General features: G+C 45.2%; 1 protein-coding gene across 1 annotated transcript in view; it reads right to left on the bottom strand.

Annotated features, from left to right (window-relative positions):
- Positions 1-23,153, bottom strand: part of gli3 (GLI family zinc finger 3) — an 83,874-nt gene that overhangs the window by 13,338 nt on the left and 47,383 nt on the right. The window contains exons 5-10 of the mRNA XM_031849797.1: positions 12,046-12,251; positions 8,746-8,907; positions 5,116-5,317; positions 3,439-3,658; positions 2,276-2,389; positions 1,105-1,245 (exon numbers count right to left, since the gene is read on the bottom strand). Coding sequence (XP_031705657.1) covers positions 1,105-1,245; positions 2,276-2,389; positions 3,439-3,658; positions 5,116-5,317; positions 8,746-8,907; positions 12,046-12,251 — 1,045 coding nt within the window. The remainder of the gene's footprint in view (positions 1-1,104; positions 1,246-2,275; positions 2,390-3,438; positions 3,659-5,115; positions 5,318-8,745; positions 8,908-12,045; positions 12,252-23,153) is intronic.

The raw sequence follows: 23,153 nt of genomic DNA, 5'->3' as shown, positions 1-23,153 counted from the left end.
TATCAATTATAGATAGGGGTTACCACCGCGGCTGAGGATTGCAATGTCAAGACGGTAAATAGACAGCTGTGGAGAGCTGAGGATCTTTCTATCAGATGTGTGCTGATGTGTGTTTCATGTGTGTGTGTGTGTGGATACACTCCGGCGTCCCTTGTTCACGGCATCATATTGGTGTATTTCCACCACTTCTCCAACTTCAGTGTGCTCTCTCAGTTGGCCGACATGTGAGCGGTTTACAGGCCGCGAGTGAGCAGCAGAGCTAACAGTATAAGTAGAGGGGGGGGCGCGACCATAATGTCATTAATATTTAGCTTTAACAGCGAGTGAGCCATCCATCTTCCGGGCTGTGTGAGAGTTCTGATAACAGACAGGAGGAAGGCCGGACCAGTGTTGTACACAAAGCTCACGTCCCGTCTCTGGGAGGCTTAACCCGCCAAATCAGTTAGCGGCGTTCAGCTGCGAGATGTGCTCTCCGGCTTCTGAGCCCATTACCACCGTCCCTGGATCCAATCAGGAATCCGGCAGCAGTATCAGTCAACGCCTGCAGCTCTGACTCCACTGTAGCTCTGCTGCCGTACAGACACACAGACAGGGGTCGTGGCCTGATAGGAGGCATTGTGCAGAACAGCACAGCTGCGGTTGATGTTGCAAGGATCTACTGAGCTTGAGGAGAGAAACACTGAGCACACTCGCAGCGTACAAACTAAGAGGCCTTGTAGTTTTGGTGTGTGTGTTTTTGGAGCCGCACCGGGAAAGCTGTTTTTTTTAATGTAAGTCTTCACCCATCTTAAAATTAGACACACCCTGTTGTGTCTCCTTGTTTCCCTACAAGAAACTCTGGTCCTGGAGAACAACTGGAGTCAAGTGTGAACACTTCTCTGCCCACAGGACGTGAGAAAGTGAACTGTGAAACATCTGCTAAACAGCAGCAAGCAAGCACTTGATTCAAAGAGGGTTTCTTTTGTGTTCCTAACCCTAACTGTTTATATCAATTCACAGTATTTCTGGATATTGAAATTGTATATTCGGAGTTGTACAGAAAAGCTTTATGTAGACAATCAAGCGTTGTTGCTGGACCGTTTTTTAAAAATGTGCGATACTCACATGTACTAGCTGCTCCTGCGTGTCAAACTCGCGGCAACAGTTCTCCCAGTGGCAGTTTGTCTCATAAACCAACTCAGGCTCCTGCTTGCTCTCATCCTTGTCCCCTTCCTCTTTCACCAGGGTCATCCCATCCGGATGGTCCTGAGGAACAACAGCAGAAAAGGTTCCAGTTCAACAACCGAGCACATGATGCCAACGTAAAAAAAGAAAAGAAAAATGATTAATACTAAGTAATGAAACAGTATTTTTTTTAATCAAAAATTACAATATGCTAAAGAAAAAAGTTAAATAATAAAAAAAACTTATATATACAGTACATCTATATATATATATAGATATACAAAAATAAAAGAAAAAACTACAGGAACTGCCTCCCTCTGCCCAACATCAATCTTTTAAGTAATGTTTTACAGCCCTGCTGGTTTACATCTAAGGCACAGCCAAAAATGATTTGGTCACAGGTCTCAGTGCCCCTGTGAATCTGGCCTTGTTTGGCTGCCGGGGAGGAAAAAGTGTGCAGAGCGGAAGCGTAGCGCTGAAAGCCCCGCTCTGTATTTGGGGGTTTGTTATACGACCGGGACCGGGGCGAGCGTTTGAGGAACCTAACCCCCTTTTCCTGCTGTAGGTTGCTCTATTAGCCCAGACATATTTCACTGTCACAGTTAGCAGGCCAAGTGGAGCGGCGAGGTGGTGGGGCCAAAAACAGGAGAGTCTGGGCTCCCACCACACACACCTCAGGCTGAATGTGCTGCCGCCTGCATATCGACTCTAATAAGGTTTTTCCTGCAGATGCAAACACTTGCTGTTATCACATTTCTCTTTTCCAGCCACTTAAAATTTTGATTAAACAAAAGCAAAACCAATTTCCTCCTAGTCTCCCAAAGATCAATGAATTGTTTTGCTTTCGGAAACAGCGACTGATAAGAGCAGGGTGGGAAACACCAAGAAACAGCCAGATGCAGGTAAATAAATACACTCTGTGGCTGGTAAGCTTGTCTATTGTTGCGTCCCCTTTGGCATGTGACCAGTCATGTTGTGGGCTTCCTATTCTAGTGCAAAAATCGAAAGAATCAGAAACCCGGCTGGTGAATTCTGGGATCTACCAACCAGTTTACAGTTTGCAGCTGACGGATATGTTTTAATAATGCTGATGAATGTAGATGATCCTCACCTGTACGCTCACTGCGCCTGGACTCGGCAACTCTTCCTCTGGTTTCATTTTGGAGCGTTTGTGGTGCATCGGGTCTCCCGTGCTGCTCACTGCAGATTCACTTGTTGGTTTGATCTGTGGAAACGGGAAATATTTCATCATTTCGAGCTCTCCTATATAGATGATTTGATGTCATACTACTTATTTTTCTTACGTTATCCTCGATAAAATCATTAAAAATGCATGTGATGCTCATAAGTCAATGAATCATTTACTTAATCAAGCAGAAAAAACAACTGCGGTTAAACCATAATGATTTCCGTATCAGTCCCAGACTGTGCAAATGAAAAACTATGCAATTCACTGAATCACATTAGCTCCTCTAATCACGGCAATTAAAACAAACTCATGGACCAATTCACTGAACCATTTACTGAACCAATGGATGACCCGGCTTTGGCCTGGCTTAAATACACCCTTGGGGGAATTCTTGTTGCAACCAAAGCTCACAAGAGTAAAAGAATTAACACGTTTTTGTAAATGTGAACTCCCTTAATGTTGCTGTTTTTCACAGGACTCTCAGAGTTGTAGTGAGTATTTCTGTCTCTTAAACATGTAACTATCTTCGCAGAAACAAATGAGATTCGGCCTTGGCCCCGACGCAATATTCTGTTCATTCAGGAGAAGGAAAAGGCAGTTTTGGTGTGCCCAATTTGAATGAGGCCTCATTCGCGATGACACCAAATCCGAGGGATGGGGAAACAGCGGGGAGGACGGGTAATAAACATTGAATATTTACTTCAAATGCGGGCCCGCACATAGAGTAAGGGTTGGGGATGGAGAGAAAAAGCCCCTTCGGATCCATCCATCCATGTCAATATTCCCTCTCTATATCCTTGTTCTCTCTCTAGTGATTAATGGAGTCAGCAGTGGGATTCTATGCTAACAAGCCCCTTGTTGTTTGCTGCAGGCACGCTCAGTGCCGAGCTCGGCAGTCTAAAATCAAGAGACAACACAAGTAGGAGGAAAGTCCCTGGAGATGAGCTTGTGGAGGGGGTGGGGTGGGGCTGCCTGTACCACGTTAGCTCGCTGCGATTCTCCGAGACGTGGCTGGCATGCGACGCCGCTATCTATTACCTGTGATGATGAATCGCACAGGCGCCCGCCGCCGCCGCCGCTCTCACCTGTGAGGAGTCGTTGGAGAGGGCTGCGCGCTCGCTGGCGCTCAGCCCAGAGGGGGGGATGCCAGGCATGGGCCTCTGGGTGGCGTAGGCCGGCGACGGGTGGATGAGTGGCGGGCTGTGGCCAAAGGCAGAGCCCACGAGGCCCTGCTGACGGCCAATCAGCTGCTGGTGCACGTGCAAAGCCACCGGGGTTGGAGGGTAGGCGAAGCTTAACGCTGGGCTGGAGAGAGCAGGAAGGCAAAATAATCAAAAGATTAAACTTCACTAAAACATCAGTTGCAAAGGCAAAAAAAGGGGGAAAGACAGTGAATAAATGGATTGTTCTGGATAGCTTCTCCTCCCTGAGGACAATCTGACAGGAGACGGTGTGGTAATACTGGAACCACGGGCCTGCCGGCAAATCCCTGCCAATGAATGTTCAGCTTGTTTAACACACAGTGAATTATCATGTGTTCTGTGTAAGGCAGTATGTCATTCTTCCACTGGGCAAACGATACAGATGATAAACAAATCTGGAGTGTGTCGTATAGCCATGTAAATAAAGCTAAATCAGTTCCCTGTCCCCCTCAACCTGAGCAAACTTTGTTTATCTTAAAAAAATCCCAGAAGCCACCACAGCTCCTCCGGGGTCTGCGTAACCACAGGTGAACCGCCAGATAAACACGGCTCCGTGTGGCTCGACAGCAGCGGCATCCATTCATCCTGCGCCTTGACGCCTCCGCTCGCGCCACGGCCCATATGTCTGCTGATCTTATTACGAGCCGAGTGGAAATCAATGGGCCGAGACACATTTGGGGGCCCATACACTTGTCATATCACTCATCAGTCTGTTGGCTCTGGCTATTTGGGTCCTGTCACCGGGACAGTGGCCGAGCCTGCAAGCGTGATTGATCAGGCTCCGCTTACAGATCGCTGATCAATGGCTGTGGGTGGGGCCGTGGATCTTTCCTTCCCCCCCTTTCTCTTCTTCCTTTTCTTTTGCTTCCCTGTACTCGCCTCTGGTACCGCGGCGTGATGTATGTGATGTTTCCATGAGGTGTAGCGGATGACTGACACGAGCCGCCGGGGAGGCAGGCTGACTGGCTGGCTGGCTGGGAGATCGTCACCCACACGGGGTTTTGACATGGACGGCGCACATTCTGAGTCGCTCCACCACACGCTTCCTTTCTCTCGCACAGTCTATTGTAACTACAGTAATATCATGGTGCCTAAATACGGATCAATGATATTAGAAAAATGATTTACAACATCATTTCGCCCGCGGAGAGGCTGCTGTTTGCTCTATCATTGGCACATTTGAGTCCCTGAATGACCACCTTGAGAGAAACAGTCAATCAAAGCTCATCCTGACAGCATAAGTTAGTTTTTATAACTTCATAGAGATAATCCAGGAGACACAATAGATTTTAAAAAGCAATGGCTGAAAAATTCAATTTTCTTTGTGCATAAAAGCTCCAGAGAAACTGAATCCTACATTTCCCAAAATGCAACTTGAAAGAACATTTCAATGCACTTCTCTACCTCCTAAAACTCACTTCTTTCCAACCACACACTTCCAGTTTGTAACGCAGGCTTTCTGTTAAATTTACATCCAAAGCCCAATCCCAGATAAATAATAATAATAATGACCTTTAAGAAATATTCATGCAGGACAATTTGCAAATCACAGTCCACTACCTGATGGCTCCAGCGGAGAGGTGACCGTAGGATCCGCTGGTGGAGGAGCTGGAGCGAGAGTTGTTGAGCATGGTGACCAGGGAGTTGGGTGAGTTTCGGATCATGGTCTGCAGGTCAAAGCTGTGCTCGGAGAGGGGCGAGATGGGCAGCGGGCGCTTCCTGCTGGGCCTTGATGGCAGCCTCGGGCTCGAGAAACGGGAGTCTGCGCGATGAGGAGAGAGGAAGAGATCGGGAGTAAGGTGCTGGAAGAGAATGATTGTGAAAGTGAGAGGGGAAAAACGATCTTTAAAACTGTAAATTCAACTTCATCTGCTCCCTCGTTTGTATGTTTTTCGTCGAAGAGCATCAGCTAAATTCATACGGATCAAAAAGGAACGTTGACGTGATTTATGTTTGACTTCATCCAAACTCTAACCTAATCTAACCCTAACAGATGACATTTTTGTCAATCATCAGACAAAGGGCTTCTCTGAATGAGTGTTCAGCTGTCACTTGATGCACTGCTTGCATTTCATCCATGAGAAAATATGCCTTTTATGTTGGAGAAATGCTCTGACTGTGTATGGTAATATTTAATCAAGTCCAATTTGACTCGTTATTCAAATGCATCAGTGTTGACTGGAAATACTAAAAAGGGGGGTTTGAAAAGGTAAAAGGCGGAAACGGCGCCACCATTCTCTCTGCGCGCACAATGAGCCACGGGTAGAGATTAAAACATGACTTTTGTTGTCTTTTCACATGGAGATGTCACAAACAAGACAGGGAAAAACAGAGGGAGATGGAAGGGGTGGGGGGGAGCTCTGAGGGGATGTCGCGCTTTGTGCATGAACTGACACAATGACTTTGTGACTCAAGACTCGCAAATAAAACATTTTGAGTTATTTCATAAAGGCAAACAAAACCAGCTTACGCAGCCCCGATAACCCCCCCCCCCCCCCCTTCACATTTACGTCCCCCACAATCCATCCATCTCCCAAACGTAAATGCTCCATCTCTCGTTTGACACATCCAACGATTACAGAACGCTCCATTCACATGGTAATCAGAGTGTGTGGATGTGAATGTGTGTGTGTGTGTGGACGCCTCTTTGCTGGTGGCTGCGGTGGTGTTCTGGCATACATAGGCCTGAGTTTCCACTACCGCGGGAAGCTGTATGGAGAGCAACGCCCCCTTTACATTGTGACTGTATGGAAAATCTGTCTTTTTGTATGCCTTAGTGAAGAGGAGGGGGGGGGGGGGGCATACGTATATTCACATACAAATCTCTGAGCGCACACAATTGCTAAACACAATGTAGTTTGTCATCTGACGCTCCTCGGCGTATCTGGTTTTTCACTATTTCATTCAGCTTAAACCAAATATATAATCCTGCAAAAGAAACCAAAAATCCTCCTTTTTCTCCTGGATTGGACAACATTTGATACACCTGACACTTTTTAAACAAGCCGAATTCTCCTAATTCACCACAAGTGAGGGGGGGGGGTGGGTTCTGCCGAGGAGCGGGGCCAGCGGTCCCACCACTGCAAAGCCTCATGGGATTGGTGTTTATTAATGCACAGCCCAAATGATAAATCGGCCAACTGGGGAGACGGAGAGAGGAGCGTCCCGGCTCGTAGCGAGACTGTCCCTCTAATTTCCTCTTGATTTATGGACGGGACGGCTGGTTACGCGCCGCGTCATTAATTCTTGTGGCCAGGGAGGGTTCAGACACGCCGGATGGACGGCGTTGGAAATAAAAAAACTGGTTGCAAAACTGGGATTGAACCCTCGCCGATGCAATTTGGGGCCACCTGAGAGGGACGCACGCCATCACAGGGGAGGGCTGATTCTTTTTTGCGTAACAGAAAACTTGCTTTTGGAGGAAATATGACAGTAATCCTATTCCTCTCTAAAGATTATATGTCACGTTTAGTTTGTGGAAGCGTTTTAGTCAATGTTGCTGAACAATATTACAGCAAAAGAAGAATCAATAACTACAAAGAAATGGTGTGTTTGTATCAAACAAGAGTTCCAGTGTTCAAAACGTTACTAAAAGTGAAAATATTAATCAGAAAAAACACCATATCAGTAGACAAAATAGCAGGGAAATTAAAATGAACTAATACAGACTTTAGCATAGGGACCTATGAGAGCTATGGCACTAATTAGGCACATAGACAATGGCCCATTAAAGCACAAATAGGCAGGACAGGCCCATTGTTTCATTAGCACAACTCTCTCTGAAGGTAATTACACTGATGTGAAATAGACTAAAATAGCCGCAGTAACATAGTAGCCCAGATTATCAGCCAAAGCCTCTTGATTGACTCTCTTCTTTGTACATTTTTTTTTTTTTTTTCTGAAATCCACCAAAGCTTTAAAGTGTTAATTTTTCCGGCGTTGGAACACACATTGTTGAAACATGATGAGTTATTACCGGCAATGATCACAAGCGGTTTTTTTTTATAAGTGAGGAGCATCGCATCTCCACTTAAATTTGGCCCTAATTGTTTTGTTTCAGTCTATTAATCTTAAAAAGTGACACAGAAGAAAGGATTTCTCCAGTGATGAATGGCGGGACATTCCAATTCCCACTTAATAGCAATTAATTTTCTGATACCCGCACAAGTTTGGCTAGTTTTAATTAGTTTGTTCTGAGGAATGGGGGAACTTCACCCCGGATTTCCATGAAAGCGGCGCCCGCCTGACTAAATACATTCTCATCAAAGGGAGCGGGGTGAGGCTGGCTGACCTTTCAAAGATTCAGTGTGCGTTTAATTTCCTATTTACACTTTAAAATAACTCATTAGCATAAGTCCTCTGCACACAGTCCTGAGCCTGACACATTAAGACAAAAGCTCATTTAAATCATGTCAAAGTAAAGTTGCAGGTCCCTCTTCGCCGCGGTTGAGCTGTAGCTTGATCTATATATAGTATAAGAGAGGTGCATTGTGAAGGTGCATTTTAGAGGTTCAATTCCCACCGGGGCCACCCGTGCTGTAATGTGCAGGGATGCACTCGTAGCACTTAAAGGTCTAATCCCTGTAGGCGATGATGTGGTGGGTGTCCTTTCACCTGCTGGGCTACATCTGGTTGAAAAATCCTGTTTTGATATGTTACTTAAAATTGTTGTTTGAAAATAATTTAAATTACATTTCAATGGGTAGTTAAAATATGCGGCATTTTGAAATGCTGAAATTTAAATGCTGTTGAATTTAGTCTGGTTTGCGTAACAATGCTTCATGGAATAAATAAAAAAATTCACCAAATGCTGATCATTGCCATCTGCTGAAAAAAAAACGTATCTCCAAATTTGGTGAACTTGATTTTGACATTCTTTTTTTAAAACTTCTGATAAATATTTTTAAATATGCATTGTCACAAAGCTCAAAACAGGGCTGTATTATTGTATATATATAATATGTATTCTTACTATCGCACATGAACAATTTGGAGATACATGGTTTTGACAATAGAAAAAAAATGGTCTCTATGAATAAACAAAAAAATATTTTTATCCAACTTGGCAGGTTTTGTGAAGATCTGATATATAAACCTGCCATTATTGAGCTTTAGCTCCCATGATCTGTAAATCTCACATACCTCTGATGTGCATCAGTCATGTCTTATGTGTGATCAGCACAGACTTACTTTCCATCGCCTGCAGGTACTCCATGTGCAGGGCGGTGGCGCTGCTGACGCCGGCTGTGGACGCCACCGACGGGAGCAGGTCGGTCGCGTAAGGGCTACGGTGGCCCGCCAGCAGAGCCATCTGGTGGTAGTACTCGGCCGTGGTCAGACCTGTGTGAGGGGCTGGAGCGGGAGAACGAAAGGTCAGCAAAGAGGAAAACAAGAAGTGAAGGTGACAGTCGAGGAGACGAAGATGTGGGTAGAAGGGGAGCATTTGAAGAAGAGAGAGTAGAGAAAGAACAATAAGAAGGATGAGGCAGTGAGGAGAAACACGACTAGGTTAGCACCTGCACCGCCTTTCAAACAAAACCTGCGTTCATTTACATCAGATGATAATCAGCTCGGCAGAACAGTAATGAGCACATTAGCGTCACCATCAAGTTAAGCAAAACAGCTGCACAGGGAGCATCACCTGAAGTGGAGAGCCTCACTGGGGATTACCGGATGCTTGCTCAGAGATTACAGTGAGTGTGTATTAGTGTTTGATTGAAGCACTCATGCCGAGCACAGCAGAACGGATCGTCTTACAATACAATTCTTTAACAGCCTTTTCTCTTCTTCTTACTGTTTCTTGATCACTTTGAAGAGACTGTGTGTGTATATGTGTGTGTGTGTGGTAAGAGTATGTGGGCTGACACATCGTTTGCCAGAGATGCCGCTTGTGTGTTGTACACATCAGGCCTGCAGTCTGCAGATATGCAACCTGCTCCTCGACTGTGCTCCCTTAAACTCAACGGGAAGACAAAAGGCCTAAATCTGCCCAAACGCATAAAGATACAGCAAACGACTCTGCCTCCACCTCACTTTCTCCCTGTTTTCCTCTCTCTTCCAAGTCATTCCCGTAGTTAAAGAGTGCTGTAAGTCCTTGAACCAGATCCTAAAAATAAACATCTGGTGGTGGGCTTCCTTATGCAAATATTCTAAGAAAGAGAGAGGGAAAAGACTAACACTGTGGTTTTGGATGCAAATATAGAATCGGTTCAGACCTACAGAGTGCTGCAGCTCTTTTTTTTCCCCTCATCTGAAGAAATGAAGAGGAAATAAATAAAGGAACACTGTATGAGGAGATTTCCTCTTAAGACTGGCCTGTATGCCTGCAAAATGCATCCCTGATTGGTGGAATGAATGTAAGACAAAAAAAAAAATCTAAATTAATTCGATCTGGGTATTATGTCTTCAGTGGAAGGGGGGAGTTTCTTAATTGTCTCTGCTGTTCCGCCTTAGCTTTGCTTTTGCATTCAACCATAATATGGCCCATTCAGTCTCCAACACGCAGAGAAAAGGGCTTTGCAGAATTTCTAAATCAGAAATGCTGGCATCCGAGATCGATCCTGGGGGCAAAAAGGGGAGTGGGGTGGGGTGGGGGGAGGCTGTCAGTGTGGCACTTGGGCAGAGATGTGCCTCAGGACTTGGTGAGCCACCGGGTGCTCCTTCAGCATTACAATAGGATCAGGGCAAGCTTACCTCTGAACCCCGTCTCACGTAGAGAAGAGAGAAGTAGTGTGCGAGAGGAGGAGCACAAAAAAAAAAAAAAGATGTGAAAGCAAATGTGTGGCAGCAAGAGGGTGGCACTAAATCCCACCCACTTTAAATCTCCATTAGATTCTGTTAATTAATTCATCATTATTCAAATGTACATTTTGGTAGGGAAAAAAAATAGCATAGTGAAGAAGGAGGCTCCCTGTAAGCGTGGTGCTATACTAACAACACAAAAGCTGATGGGTTAATTAATCACTGCGTTGATTAAAGGAGTAATTAGGTGCCTCATTCGCAATTCACAGCGTTATGAGCTGAAAGGGGATCATGTGGTAGGTTGGAGACACTATTTTGATTTAAAGCAAGCTGAGACTGGTGCGCTTTATGTCGCGGTGATGGAAGATTGGAGTGCACAGAGCTTGAGCTTGAGTATATACTTCCTGTTGGGAGTGCAGGAGAGTAGGAGGTTGAGTGAGACTCTGGGCCTTCACTTAGACACAGCTTTTAACAGACCTGGAGGAGATGGAGTCGAGTGCGTGCCGGTGTGGAGGAAATGCCCCGGCTATCTGCCGTAGCAGAAAAACACTTCAACACAAGGTGAGGAGCTAAAGTGACTCTCTGCTGCTGAAGCGCCAAAAGGTTGATGGTCGTAATAGGTCATCGGGCCATCTCAAGACCTTTAAGGTGAATGCATAGTGCGAAATAAGTTTTTTCATAAATTTACTTTTGATGGTTTGGTCATTTGCTGCAGTTTGCTGTACTGGGTTTAACCTTTGGCTGGTACAGCTTTGTTTCGCATAATATTAAAAAAAACACACAATAATATAACAAGATTGCAAACAACAATTATTTTCATTCTTGATTATTCTGTAATTATTTTTTGCAATTAACAACTTAATGATCTAATCTATAAAATGTCTAAGGGAAAAAATGACAATCTCAGAAAACATATATATATATATATATATATATATATATACATTAATAAAACCTTTTTATATGACCTAATCAGTTCCTCTGATTTCAGAACTACTAATTACTCGAACCACATCATTCAAATGCATCCAATCATTTCACCACAAAACACTAAGTTGCTAAAATATATAATTATTAGAGTGTGAGTTCTCCTTTTTAATAGTGTTTTAAAATTATTATTTGACTCTTCCTGGCGTCCATTTTAATAGATTTTCTGGTCCAAAGCCATCGTGAGATCTCATGAAACAAACGCTTGTGTTGTGTGTCGGACACACACACACACACACACACACACACACACACACACAACACAACGCTGAACTTGAATCCGCCCCTCCCTCGGCGTAAGAGCTGTAACTGTACGTGACCCTGCCGCTCACTGATGCATCCTCCAGAGGTCTCTGACATGACTCACAGATCAAAAGGATTAGCCTCCCTCCAACCTGCACCCCCCCACCCACACAGTTCGCGGCGCACTCATAATACTCCCATCCACCTCCTCCCTCGCTCAGATACCATCTCACCAACCCCTGGGTCTTAATAGAGATGGATCTAGTTGCCTCTCACCTGACCTCTTCTGATCTCAAACAGGAATTAAACTGATCCAGAGAATCGAGATTCCCGCTAACAGCAATCGAACCTCACTAATCAATTTTAACAACCGTTTTTAAGGGTCTGCTGAGGCTTTGTCGCCCATTTCTGCTCCGTCGGCATGTGTGTGCTGAGTGTGCATCTGTACTTTGTATGTGTGTGTGTGTGTGTCTGTGTGGGTCATGCTTTGTGCGTCGGTGTATGTTTCACTTTATTCACCATCTGCAGGGCTGAGGCCCCGGGTGGCCGACAGAACAGAGATGGAGGGGCTGCTGTGGAGCGAGCGGATGTAGTCCATGTACGGGTTGATGTAAGGGTGCGGAGGGTGAAAGGGCGACTCCGCCCCCACAGAGGGGTTCCTCTGGGGTGAGATCCGGATGAGGGAGATGTCGGAGAAAGCTGGACTGCCCGCCAGCCCGGGAGGCCTGCGGAGACACACAAAGAAGAAAATACAGAATGAGCATGAATACACGTGGTTGCGTCAACACTGATGCTTATAGGACTCATATTTGGACATTTAAAAGTTTGATTGAGGCTAATTACAACACCACGTGTGAAACAATAGGATCTTGTGCTTTGATGAAGCTATTATGTCACCAACATTGTGTAAACAAAACATCGATAATCCAGTTGTTTCCACAGTTTCATTTCCCCCGTCCAGATTCCACGGCCGTGGGTGGACTGACAGAGGCAAGGCCAGACAAATGGACCGTGACACTATCTCTCTGCCTCCATCTGCAAGGCAGAGAGGAGAGCGCTGCATTCCAACTGCTCCCTACGCAGACATTTCCTCAGATCAAAGGCAGCTTTCACCACTGCGTCTTAATCAGAGGGAGACGTCAGACCGAGCTCACCGCTGGCCAGCGCCAGACAAGCAACGCTACACCACTTTACTCAGATGGCTTCTAACTTGGCTTTGAGCAGAAACCGTGTACGGAATTTCACATGGCAGAGGCGATGTTGTACAAAATCCATCAGCAGGTCTCTCCCACAAGATGCACAGTCTTTTTCTTTAAATAGAAAACATGAGCACTATCAACCTTTACTGTTTCTATGAGATGTGAAATAAAGTTGAGAAGAATCAAGAAAACTTCTTCGGAGCCAAGTTTGAGATTAACTAATTTCTCTCCCGTCTTATAATTGGCTGGGAGGGCAAGGGAACTTTATAATGATGGCCTTCACCACAAAGGCCTTCCCCTGAGGACGTGGAGAAATCCACATATCAGCCAGACATTAACAGGCTAAGAGATTAGACCGAATTAGCCCCTCCACTTCTCTGTGGCTCCCCAGTGGACCAGTCTACTGTGACAAAAGACCCCGGGAGAAGGAGAGGATGAGCGAAGCAAGACAAAGTTGGGGTTTAAGAAGGAGAGGTGAGGAGGGAGGGGAGAGTGTGGGAAAAGACAAGAGAAAAAGGGGGAAGAAAGAGTGCGAGACCTGGCCTGGAGTTTGTCTCACAGTGACCTTGAGCAAGGCCAGGGGAGCGGAACAGCCCAATTACGACCTCCGCCCCGTCCCCTGATCCCCTACCGGCCCCTCTGTCCCTCTACTTCACAGCCATCCTAATGAAAGAGCTCAGGTCATGGCAAATAATGAGCACTGAGGAGCAGACAGACAGACATATGTGTGCACACAGGCATTCACACATACGAACTGTGTCTTCTGTAATGAGCCCAGAGGGGCAATGGGATGAGTTTTTAAAAGGCTTTCACAAGTGTGTGACAACACGTCTCAGTGATGCTGAAGCAGGTGTTCTGTGCAAAAGACACTCTGAGGAGGAGACGTCTCATTGTGAAAGTGTGCAAAGGTGACAGATTAAGGGCTTGTCTAGGACACAATTGTGTCTGCAACACAATGCTCACGGAACTTCTTCTTTCTTTTTTTTGTTTCACCTCCATTTGTTGTGTTTCTGCACGTCGACCCGTCAGAAGATTCCCAAGAGATCGTTTTACTTTCTCCACACCTAGCAAGTCACGCTGAGGGCAACAGGTGTGTTTATCATGTGCCCACACGCCAGCATCGCATGCTTCGCTTACACAGATCAACAAGACAGCTGCGGACCGACGCCCACTTTGATGCCACATGGCTGACCATGCGTCACACACGCACACAAACACACACACACACACACACACACACACACACACACACACACACATGTGCACATGCAGCTGAGGGGAAAACACACAAAAAAACATGCTTTATCAATGATGACTGCAGAAAAAAGTTTTAATCACATCCTGCACTTGACATTTTTATACACAAGTCAGTGGAAAAGTACGGGACAAATACAGTCTGTGTCCCTGAAACGGCTGCATATGACGTTTTTAAATGTTTGCAATGTAGAAACAAGACCCCAGAAGGGAAGGTAGAAAGATTTCATGCCGGTTTTTTCCCCCCCGTCTGGCCTTCCACATGCCTTTTTGAGGAGATCCAGACACCCACTCTGGCTGCCATGACACTGATTAACCCTGTCATGCGTCGGCTGCATCTCCCTACACTGACCCTGGCTAAATGCCTCTGCTTGGCTTGTTTTTCCAATTAACTTAGGGAGTAAGAGTAGAGCCCTACTGGAAGGCCGGGGGGGACAAAAGAAAAAGAGAGCACACGTGTTGATTGGGAAGAAGACGGTGGCAATGGTGGAACGGAGAGTTTTCTGCCTGTTGAAGGGTAAAAGGGGGAGAGAAAGGCGTGGAGAGAGGACACGAGGGAGGGCTGCCGAGAGCGAGGAAGACAGTTAGAGCAGGAACAGTAGTCGATGGGGAGGAGAAGGAGGGAGCGTGTGAAGATATGGACTATGAAATGGGAGGGAAAGGCGGACAGAGAGGACTTAAGAGAAAGGGAGGTAAAAAAGAGGTCTCCGGGGTGCAGAGCCAGGTGTGAGGGGATTTGAGTCGGACAGCAGAGAGATGGATGGTTTTTGGGGGAGTGCGGCATGCGTCTCGGTGCTGGTGAGAGAAAAAAGCGAGTGTCCGATCCTCGGCGCTCAGCTGCTCTCTGCAGGGCCGTGATCGTCTTAGCATCTGCCAGCGTGCATTAATCAACATGACGAAAGGAAGTAATCTGGCAGCGTGTGTGCAGGAATGTTCGCCCTGTGTGTGCGCCGAGTAGGTGTGCGCGCCAGAGAAGTGGCGTCTTAGTTACACCTGATTTAAGATTTACATCAAAGCCGTACCGCAGGCTTGTTTCTGCCTTACCAGAGAGAGAGAAGAAACTTCTTCTCTCCTCTACTTCCATTCGTAGGTTCATAATTCCTATTAACCCTCAAAGAAGACAAACAGGGCACAAGGAGAGACTGAGCTCCTGACATATGGAAGCCATTTCCTTTCACGTGGCCCCGCTTAAACCAGCCAGCGCCTCTTTAGGATATCACATGTTTACACGGGGCGGTCTGTCGTCTTATTGCACCGGATGAATACACACTTGCCAAGTGTAAATACGCCCCCCAAAAGATTTTGAGGTTTCATGGGCGGGTGCATGTTCGTGTAAACAGGCCTTGAATCTTTGTTTGGAACAAGGTTATATCAACACTAATAATTTATTTTGGGGCGAAAGCTGCAGTAGAAACACACAGTTGCGGCGAAGGTTGACGACTTCACTTCGGACAGAAGGTATCATTGTGGTGCAGCAGTCAGACCTCGCGGTGTTGACACAGCGGTCTGCTAAAACAGGGGGCCGTGCTTTTTGCGAAATACTTTTAGCTCGGGCACGAAATGGTTGCGCATGAAATGGAATCGAAATGTGTGCTTCACAGAAGGGTATACAGGAAATTGGTGAGTCTAAATCCAATAATCCAGCGACTGTGTATGTTCATAGACCGTCAGTTTCTCATGAACAGCTGCTGGAGTGGTCCGAGGCAGAGATTTGAACAAAAGGAAAAACAGCTTGAGAAGTCACGATACTGACCCAAGTCCACCTTGAGAAACAGCTATTAATAATCACCAGGACAAGACCTCTCTATCTTCTACTTTGCAAAAGGAAGCGATAGGAATGGAAGGTTAGGCTTTCATTTTGGAAAACACTTGGAAAACAAGGTCGGTTTTCTCTGACACAAAAACAACTCACTCGCTATAAATAGGAACTTCCATTCTATACATTTATTGGTGGTAACAATATTGTCAAGAGTCCTTTTTATTTGACTCCACGTCTTTGCGGTTTTCCCTCCTTTTCTCGGTGCATCACCTATGTCGTATTAGTCTTGTCAGCCTTGCTCCGGTCCCATTGTTTCAACCACCAATCAGCTTTCAGCCTGCCCTCACGTCTTCCCACCTGTGTCTTGTTTTCTGATTAGTTTCTTGAGTATTGATAGTCCTGTCTTTCCACTGTCGTCTGCATTTGGCTCCTTCATGCCTGTGCTGCGCACTGAAAGTGACTAATAGTCACAAATGCAAAACATAGCACCTTTGGTAAAAGAAGTCCTTTGTTGACAAAACCCTGCTGTTGCAGCCAGGTTGCATTATATTTCAAGGTGATTTTGTACAGGAAGGATGTACAACATATGTCCTCATGTGTGGGAAATATACATGAAGAAGAGGTCGGACAAAAGTACAACCTATGTAGACCCATCTGTCTTGACACATCACCCCTGTGGCCGCGAGGGGCTGAGTGAGTGGGAACTAAGGGTTTTGGAGGGAACTAGGATGAGTCGGGTGTCAGGTCCTCTCCTGACCGAGACTGACAGCATCACACAGCCATCCCCCCCCCTCCAACCTCAGCTCCACCTCATAGAAACCCGTGCCCCCACCCAGCCACAGCACAAGGCTGCCACCGCTATGAAAGCCTAAACCAGAGAGGAGGAAGAGAGGGGCTCCTGACAGCGGAAACAGAAGCACTTTAAAGCTCCAAACCCTTTCACTGAGATCAAAGGGCCACAGGAACAGAGCCAGCTGAGACCCAAGCAGAGAGGAAAGGGAGCTGAGACAAGGGGAGAAGACAGACGGACTGAGAGACAGACACAAACAGAGGAAGGCAGATATATATTCTGGGTTTCTAATGATTCAACGGGAACGTCTTCATTAAGTTCTGCCACTGAAGCCCATTCCAATGACTTCATTTTCCACATTAGCGATGACAATAATAGCAGCAGTTAAAATACATTTTTGCTTTGGCAAAAATGAAGAAACAAAAGGTGGATAGGTATTAAAAAAACATATTTTTCCAACCTGAGCCAACAATTTCCAACCCCCCTTCCTTTTGAAAATACTCCAATGTGGAAACATGGTGTGATGCAGATGGCAAATAAAAGATGATTACTGTGTCATAAATCTTTCAGAAACATGTTGGGAAGCCAACTTTCTGTAACCTTCAACTCTTGATTGTTAATTTTGTTTTTCTATATAAGCTGTAAAAACTACAGGAGTTGCCACTGGCATATTCTTTCAGTTTCTAATGTCAAAATAGGCTAGAGATTTGGGTTTTAATCCTGACAGCCCAAAATTACCACTAACCGAAGTTGGCTTACTCAAGCTTTCAAGCGTATGCCATGGTCTTCATCAGCAGATGGAGTTTGTTCAGTGGTCGTGGAGCTGTAAGTGTTATCATGAACTCTTTAAAGAGTAGCTAAACCCCAGAATTTTGGCTGAAGTGCATCTGGGAATTAAAAAAGTCCCTCTACAACGTGAACAAAGTATCAACATGTGCAGGATTGTGAGGGCGGCTAAGAAACACGCCCAGTCGCATGTATAGTCCTCAATTGCTCTTTTTTTTCAGTGGACTTGAAATGAAGCCATCAGCACATCTGGTGAATCAGTGTTGTTGACTGATTATCTGCTGGTACAATGTGCTTTCCTAAGCTAAACTTGCATTCTCTCTACTGGCCATCAGGGGGCGACTTCTCTGGTTGCAAAAAGAAGTCTGATTGTATGAAAGTCTATGAGAATATGACGATTCTTCCCACTTGATTTATTACCTCAGTAATCATTGCGTTTATAGTCTCAATCTCTAGTTTCAAGGCGTCACTCCTCCGCAGCCCAAATATGGTCACTGCTGTTCACTGGTTGCAAAAATCCAAGATGGCAACGGCCAAAATGCAGGACTCAATGCTTCAAAACCGCAATCCATAAACCAATGGCGGACATCACTTGAAATAGACTCTATGGTCGTAACCTCTTAACTCACGACTATAAATGGAGCTCGCTTAATTGACATTATCATCTTGGCATTTCACTGCAGGCATCAAACTTTTAGATAAATGGTTTTGTTTTTTTTGATTTACAAAAACACAGAGGATGCAGTTACTATATTTGAAGCTTTCCCAGGTAAGCACCTTAACAGATCAGACGTCGCAGAGATCTAATCTGTGGAGCTGCATATTTGAAATGAACTTCAAAAAGAACCCGATGGGTATATTTCCGGAACTCGTCCGTTAACAGTCTCTGCTTTTCCTCTTCCCTCCTGGCTGGGCAGAGCAGACGGCGGGCCTGGCATGGCACAGGGAGGTTGCCAGGCGTTCAGGCTAGCTATGTTCCCTCCTCCCCCCCTCCCCCGGAGCTGCGAGGGCTCTGTGTGACCCCCTGACATCAAAGGACCTGGCTGGGTTCAGGGAGGTGGGCTTTCTATTCACGGTCACATCAAGCAGGATCCCCTTCTCTCTGCGGGATACTTCTGGAGGCGTGCCAGACATTCCCGTACACTGCAGAGTCAGTTCACACACTGTCCAGATGAATACCCACGACTCCCCCCTCGGCTTCTCAGTCTCCTCCCCTCCCCCTGTGTGTTTCGGTCACACTCATATTGTCTACATATAAGCACACAGAACATCCCCGTGGGCACATATCACTTCCACGCTGCTGGAGTGATAACATGTGTTCATCAACAGGAGCCAGCGAGTGTGACAAGCTCGAGTCATAACAAACGGGTCCAGGTGTCAAGAGGATCTGGTTATGACTGCTGGCTGAGTCGTGAACTCATTCACGGTGTGTCACACATTTAAAAAACGCTTTTTTGTTTAAGATCAAGTCTGCTCGGCACTCCTTCCACTTCAACCAAACGACACATCTTCTCACCGCTCGCTCTCGTTCCAAATCACGACCGAACGCAATCAGCGTTATGAAAAGTTTATGTTTGGCTTTGCCACGCAGCAGGAGTTTTTTTTTCTTTTTCTTCTTCTTCTTCTTTTTCTTCCCAACCATTTTTTTCCCACTCTGCAATTAAATGTAATTTCAGCCATCGAGATAAGAATGGCGACCAAAACGAATCAACAGAGTGTATAGCGAGGGAATGAAAACATGAAAGTGAAATTACACAAAATGAGGCTGCCTTTTTTTCCTGTAATTTCAAGGGGGCTGGGAAAAGAAACACTTTTTTTTGTTCCTTTTTGTTTCTCTCTCATGCATGATTTTGCCTTTTTTTATTTTACAAACAGAGCGATTGTTTTGCATCGGCCTTTCCACATTCATCTCCTCTTTTTCATCTTGATTGCTGCCTTTTTTTTTTCAAAGTAAGTGGAATTAGCGCTGTTCTCAGTCAGTGTTTGGAGTTCCTCTGGCATGCCCCGGGCTACAGAGGAGACAGGAGAGGGGACTCCTGGGTGTTGAAGTGTTAAACTTGAGAAAACAGAGAGGAAGCACATCTATCTTCCCTTTTCCTCTCAGCTAACGTCTCGATGGCCCCGATGCCTTTACACAGAAACTCAGCTGACGCCTGCAGCTAAACAGGGTTCAGGGTTCCACACCCCACCGCCTCCGCTACGAGCACGCGGGTCCACGCGCGTGCAGCCCATCTCAGGTGAGGAAGACTGAGTGTGGCCCAGGGCTGCCCATCCCCCTTCCCCCCCCCCCCTCAATTCACCACGTCACGCTGGGCTGCTGAAATGAGCAACCGCACGGATGGGCTTGAGCAAATCACAAACAATACACAACGCTACAAGACAGCAGAGACACACTGCTGGAGATGGTTAATCCTTCAGACAGAGATCTGAGGTGGAACAACAGAAGAAGAAAAAAAGAAGGGGGAGGGAGGGAGCGCTACACAGAGGGAGGAGAGCAGGAGCATCAGGTACGAGAAACAAGAATATATGTTTCTTTCTCTGCGCTGGAAATCTCCTTTTCTCAGAATGAAATCCATCACGTTTTCCTAATACATACTTCTTGTAGAGGAGGGGAAGGAGAGAAAATCGAGACAGAAGAAAGGCAAGTGCTGGTGGGAAAGTGAAAAGACAGCCTACTTTATTCTGGCCATTCCATCCATCTTGTTGGACTAATAAAATGTCATGTGGAGTTCCTTGATATTTAATCATGAAGGGGGCTGAGTGCGTGGTGGTGCCAAGCTTGGGCTTGATGAAGCTTTGGGAGGCTTAAACACAGACCTGTGTACATTCTGGATTTACCCAGAGGAGGATGTTTCACAAACCTGCTACATGAGTGACACAAAACTGATATGAATGGGAGGGAATTCCTAATAAGCCTGTTCTGGGGAAACATTTAGTTTGTCTCAGCTTTTATTCAATCCATTTTAAATAAGCAAATGCAGCAAAATCACTCACACACAGATGATTGACGGACAACAAAAGAATTTCGCTGCATACTTACAAGTGCGGTCACCCTGCAGCTGCGTGCATGACTGCACATATTTGTGCCGACCCCTTGTCAAAAAGAGAAAGTGAAGCATCATGGGGGACAGAAGTAGGTTTCATTTTTGGCAAACGGCATTATTGGATGAAACCATCACGCTGTCAGATGAAATGGACGCCGCATCTGATAAGGGAAATAACGAAAGGGCTGAGAGAATAGAATCGCTTTATGTGATATGAATTAATTTGCATTGGTGGGGGGGGGGGGGAGTGTAAAAGGAGTGTGACTTAGAAGATAAACAAATGGAAAAAGGGAGGAGAGGAGGTGCAGAAGCTTTAAGGGAGGCAATGAACTCATTTCCTCTTACATTAAAAGTGTCTTTAGCTGGACTAGGGGGCATGTGTTCATATTTTACAATGTTGCATTTAGGTTTTTTTAAATCACATATTGAAGGCTTGACTAGGAAAGATGGAGAGAGGGAGGAAAGGAAAGGGAGGGATGAAGGGAGGATGGAAAATGAGGAGAGCTGGAGAGGATTTATGACCCTGTTCCCCCGGTCTCGTTACTCGCTGTAACTGGCCCCCAGAGTGGGATCGCAGGGTCTGGAGCCCACAGCCCGGAGATCAGAGTAATGGAAATTCCACATTTCTACACTGCTACAGCATGAAGTCTGTCGGGCAAAGTAAAAGAAATTTAAAAAAAGCAGAGAAGTGACTCAGAGTCAAGAGCTAAAATTGATAATTGTGCCATTAGGTAAGGAGCAAAGTATTTCCTCTCTGAAATCAGCATTTCCTCCGACATTAATGAGGCTAGTTTCTATTTGTGAAGAGAAGCGGACGTCGGGCAGCGAGGTCAGCAGCTGCGTGAGGTTGTGGAGATGATGTGAGGCGGATCGCCGCCAGCGCTGTGTGGGTAATATCTCTAATAGCTCCCCGCCAATAAGAGGAGGGTCTTTTACAAAGCCAATTAAGAACCGGCACGGCCCATAAAAGTGACAGCCCGCCACACCCATCGAGGAAGATCCCGAAACCACTGAAGACTGTGTGTGCACTTTATGAGTCTAATACATCATGCAGATTAAATGTTGTTGAGTGTTGCTGTACATGATATTTGGAATCAGAACTGGAAAGATTAGTCCACTAATTAAATAGACGATTGACATAAAATGAATCAGCAACTATTTGCATTAATTGTTGCAGACATTTTTCAAGCTAAACTGCAGAACTTTGTCTGGTTCCAGCTGCTCCAATGTGAGGATTTATTACTTTTCTTATCTTTGGAAACGGACTATTTTTGCATTTTTAAAAAAGCATTATGAATACGTCACCGTGGGCTCTGGGAAAAAGTGATTTGCCATTTTTCACTTTACACTACAGACACTTTATAGACAGAATGATTAATCAGGAAAATAACAGTCAGATTAAGTGATAATAAAATAATAATTAGGTTCAGCCCTATGTATAATGCATATTATAATTATTTAAACAATTATTTAGCAAACCATACATTATTAAATATCTGCGATCTCAACTGTAAGAAGTTTACTATTTAAAAAAAAAGGAAAATGTATTTCATATTTACAAGAAAAATAAACGGTGGAGGATTGCAAACAAAAAACGACAGTGAAATAAATAAACTGGCGCTCAAACACTGACGAGAACATATTTCAAATGAGCCTGCGCTTATGTGTGTGTGTGTGTGTGAGTGCCTCCATGCTGATACACACACACACACACACACATTAGCGCAGAGCTGTTGGCACCTGCCTGTTATCTCTTCCCCTCAGACCTGGTTTTCCATTGTGCTCCATGGGAGAGCTACAAATTGAGATCTCAAACATGAAGAGGGGGCAAATGACTCGAGTAGAGAAAATCAAATCCTACTAATGTGTTACATGTGCAAATTCACAGGCCTCGTATTAGAGATTAATGTATCCCCTCTTTTATCCAAATGTACCTTTTTTTTCAAAGACATTTATAATGGAGCCTAAAATTAAATTGAACCAAAGGACTAACAATGAACAGGAGATATATGTTAAGTGAATAATCAGATGGGATTTGCATGGAAAAAAAAGTGTTATGTCAGGAATCATTTGTAGAATAGAAACACTATGAATTTGCATCTTTAGTTGAGATTACTATTTTCCGGCAAGATATATTAAACCATTTAGCAAGGAGCAAAAAAAAAAACAATGACGGCAGCAGGAGCAGCCTCGGTGTAGGTAATCCTAGCCTGGTGAGTAGAGTTTTTGGAACATGTCTTAACAGATCTCCATGGGTAATGACTCAACCCTAAAACCTCTACAGGTCTTGTCAAATGTCTGCTGTGCCAAACTATTTTTTCCCCCCTCTCAACCTGCTGGATCCATCATTCTCAAAATACACAGGTGCCTTCAAAATATCACGGTCCTGTGCAGAGGCAGAATAATAATAAAAAAAAGACTACACTGCCCATTTAGGCTTCTGAAACTGGTGTATTACAAAAAAAATAGATATACTGTAACTTCAATCTGCCCACATTTCTGCTTAGGCATTTATCTCCTTTCTCTCTAAATCCTGAAATTGCCTCAGAAGAAGAAAAAAAAAAGGGGAGCGGTACTTTCCCCCCTCTTCGCACATTTTCACAGAGTGGTGCACAACTTTCTTTCTTCCCCCTTTTTTTTTTTTTCCCTCCAGTGAAAATTGAAGAGGCTTTATGTCAAATACGGCTAAAGCCAGCCTCTCCATATCAAACAACGCAGCGCGAAAATTACTGTGGCGATGATAAGGCTGCCAGATAGAAAGGGAGAGGAGAGCGGGGGGGGGGGGGGGGGGGGGG

Source organism: Anarrhichthys ocellatus, unplaced genomic scaffold, assembly GCF_004355925.1.
Source record: "Anarrhichthys ocellatus isolate YVR2014 unplaced genomic scaffold, GSC_Weel_1.0 scaffold10, whole genome shotgun sequence".
Taxonomy (NCBI): Eukaryota; Metazoa; Chordata; class Actinopteri; order Perciformes; family Anarhichadidae; genus Anarrhichthys; species Anarrhichthys ocellatus.
Note: the sequence above shows the minus strand (reverse complement) of the source record. Positions and strands in the feature narration are given on the sequence as shown.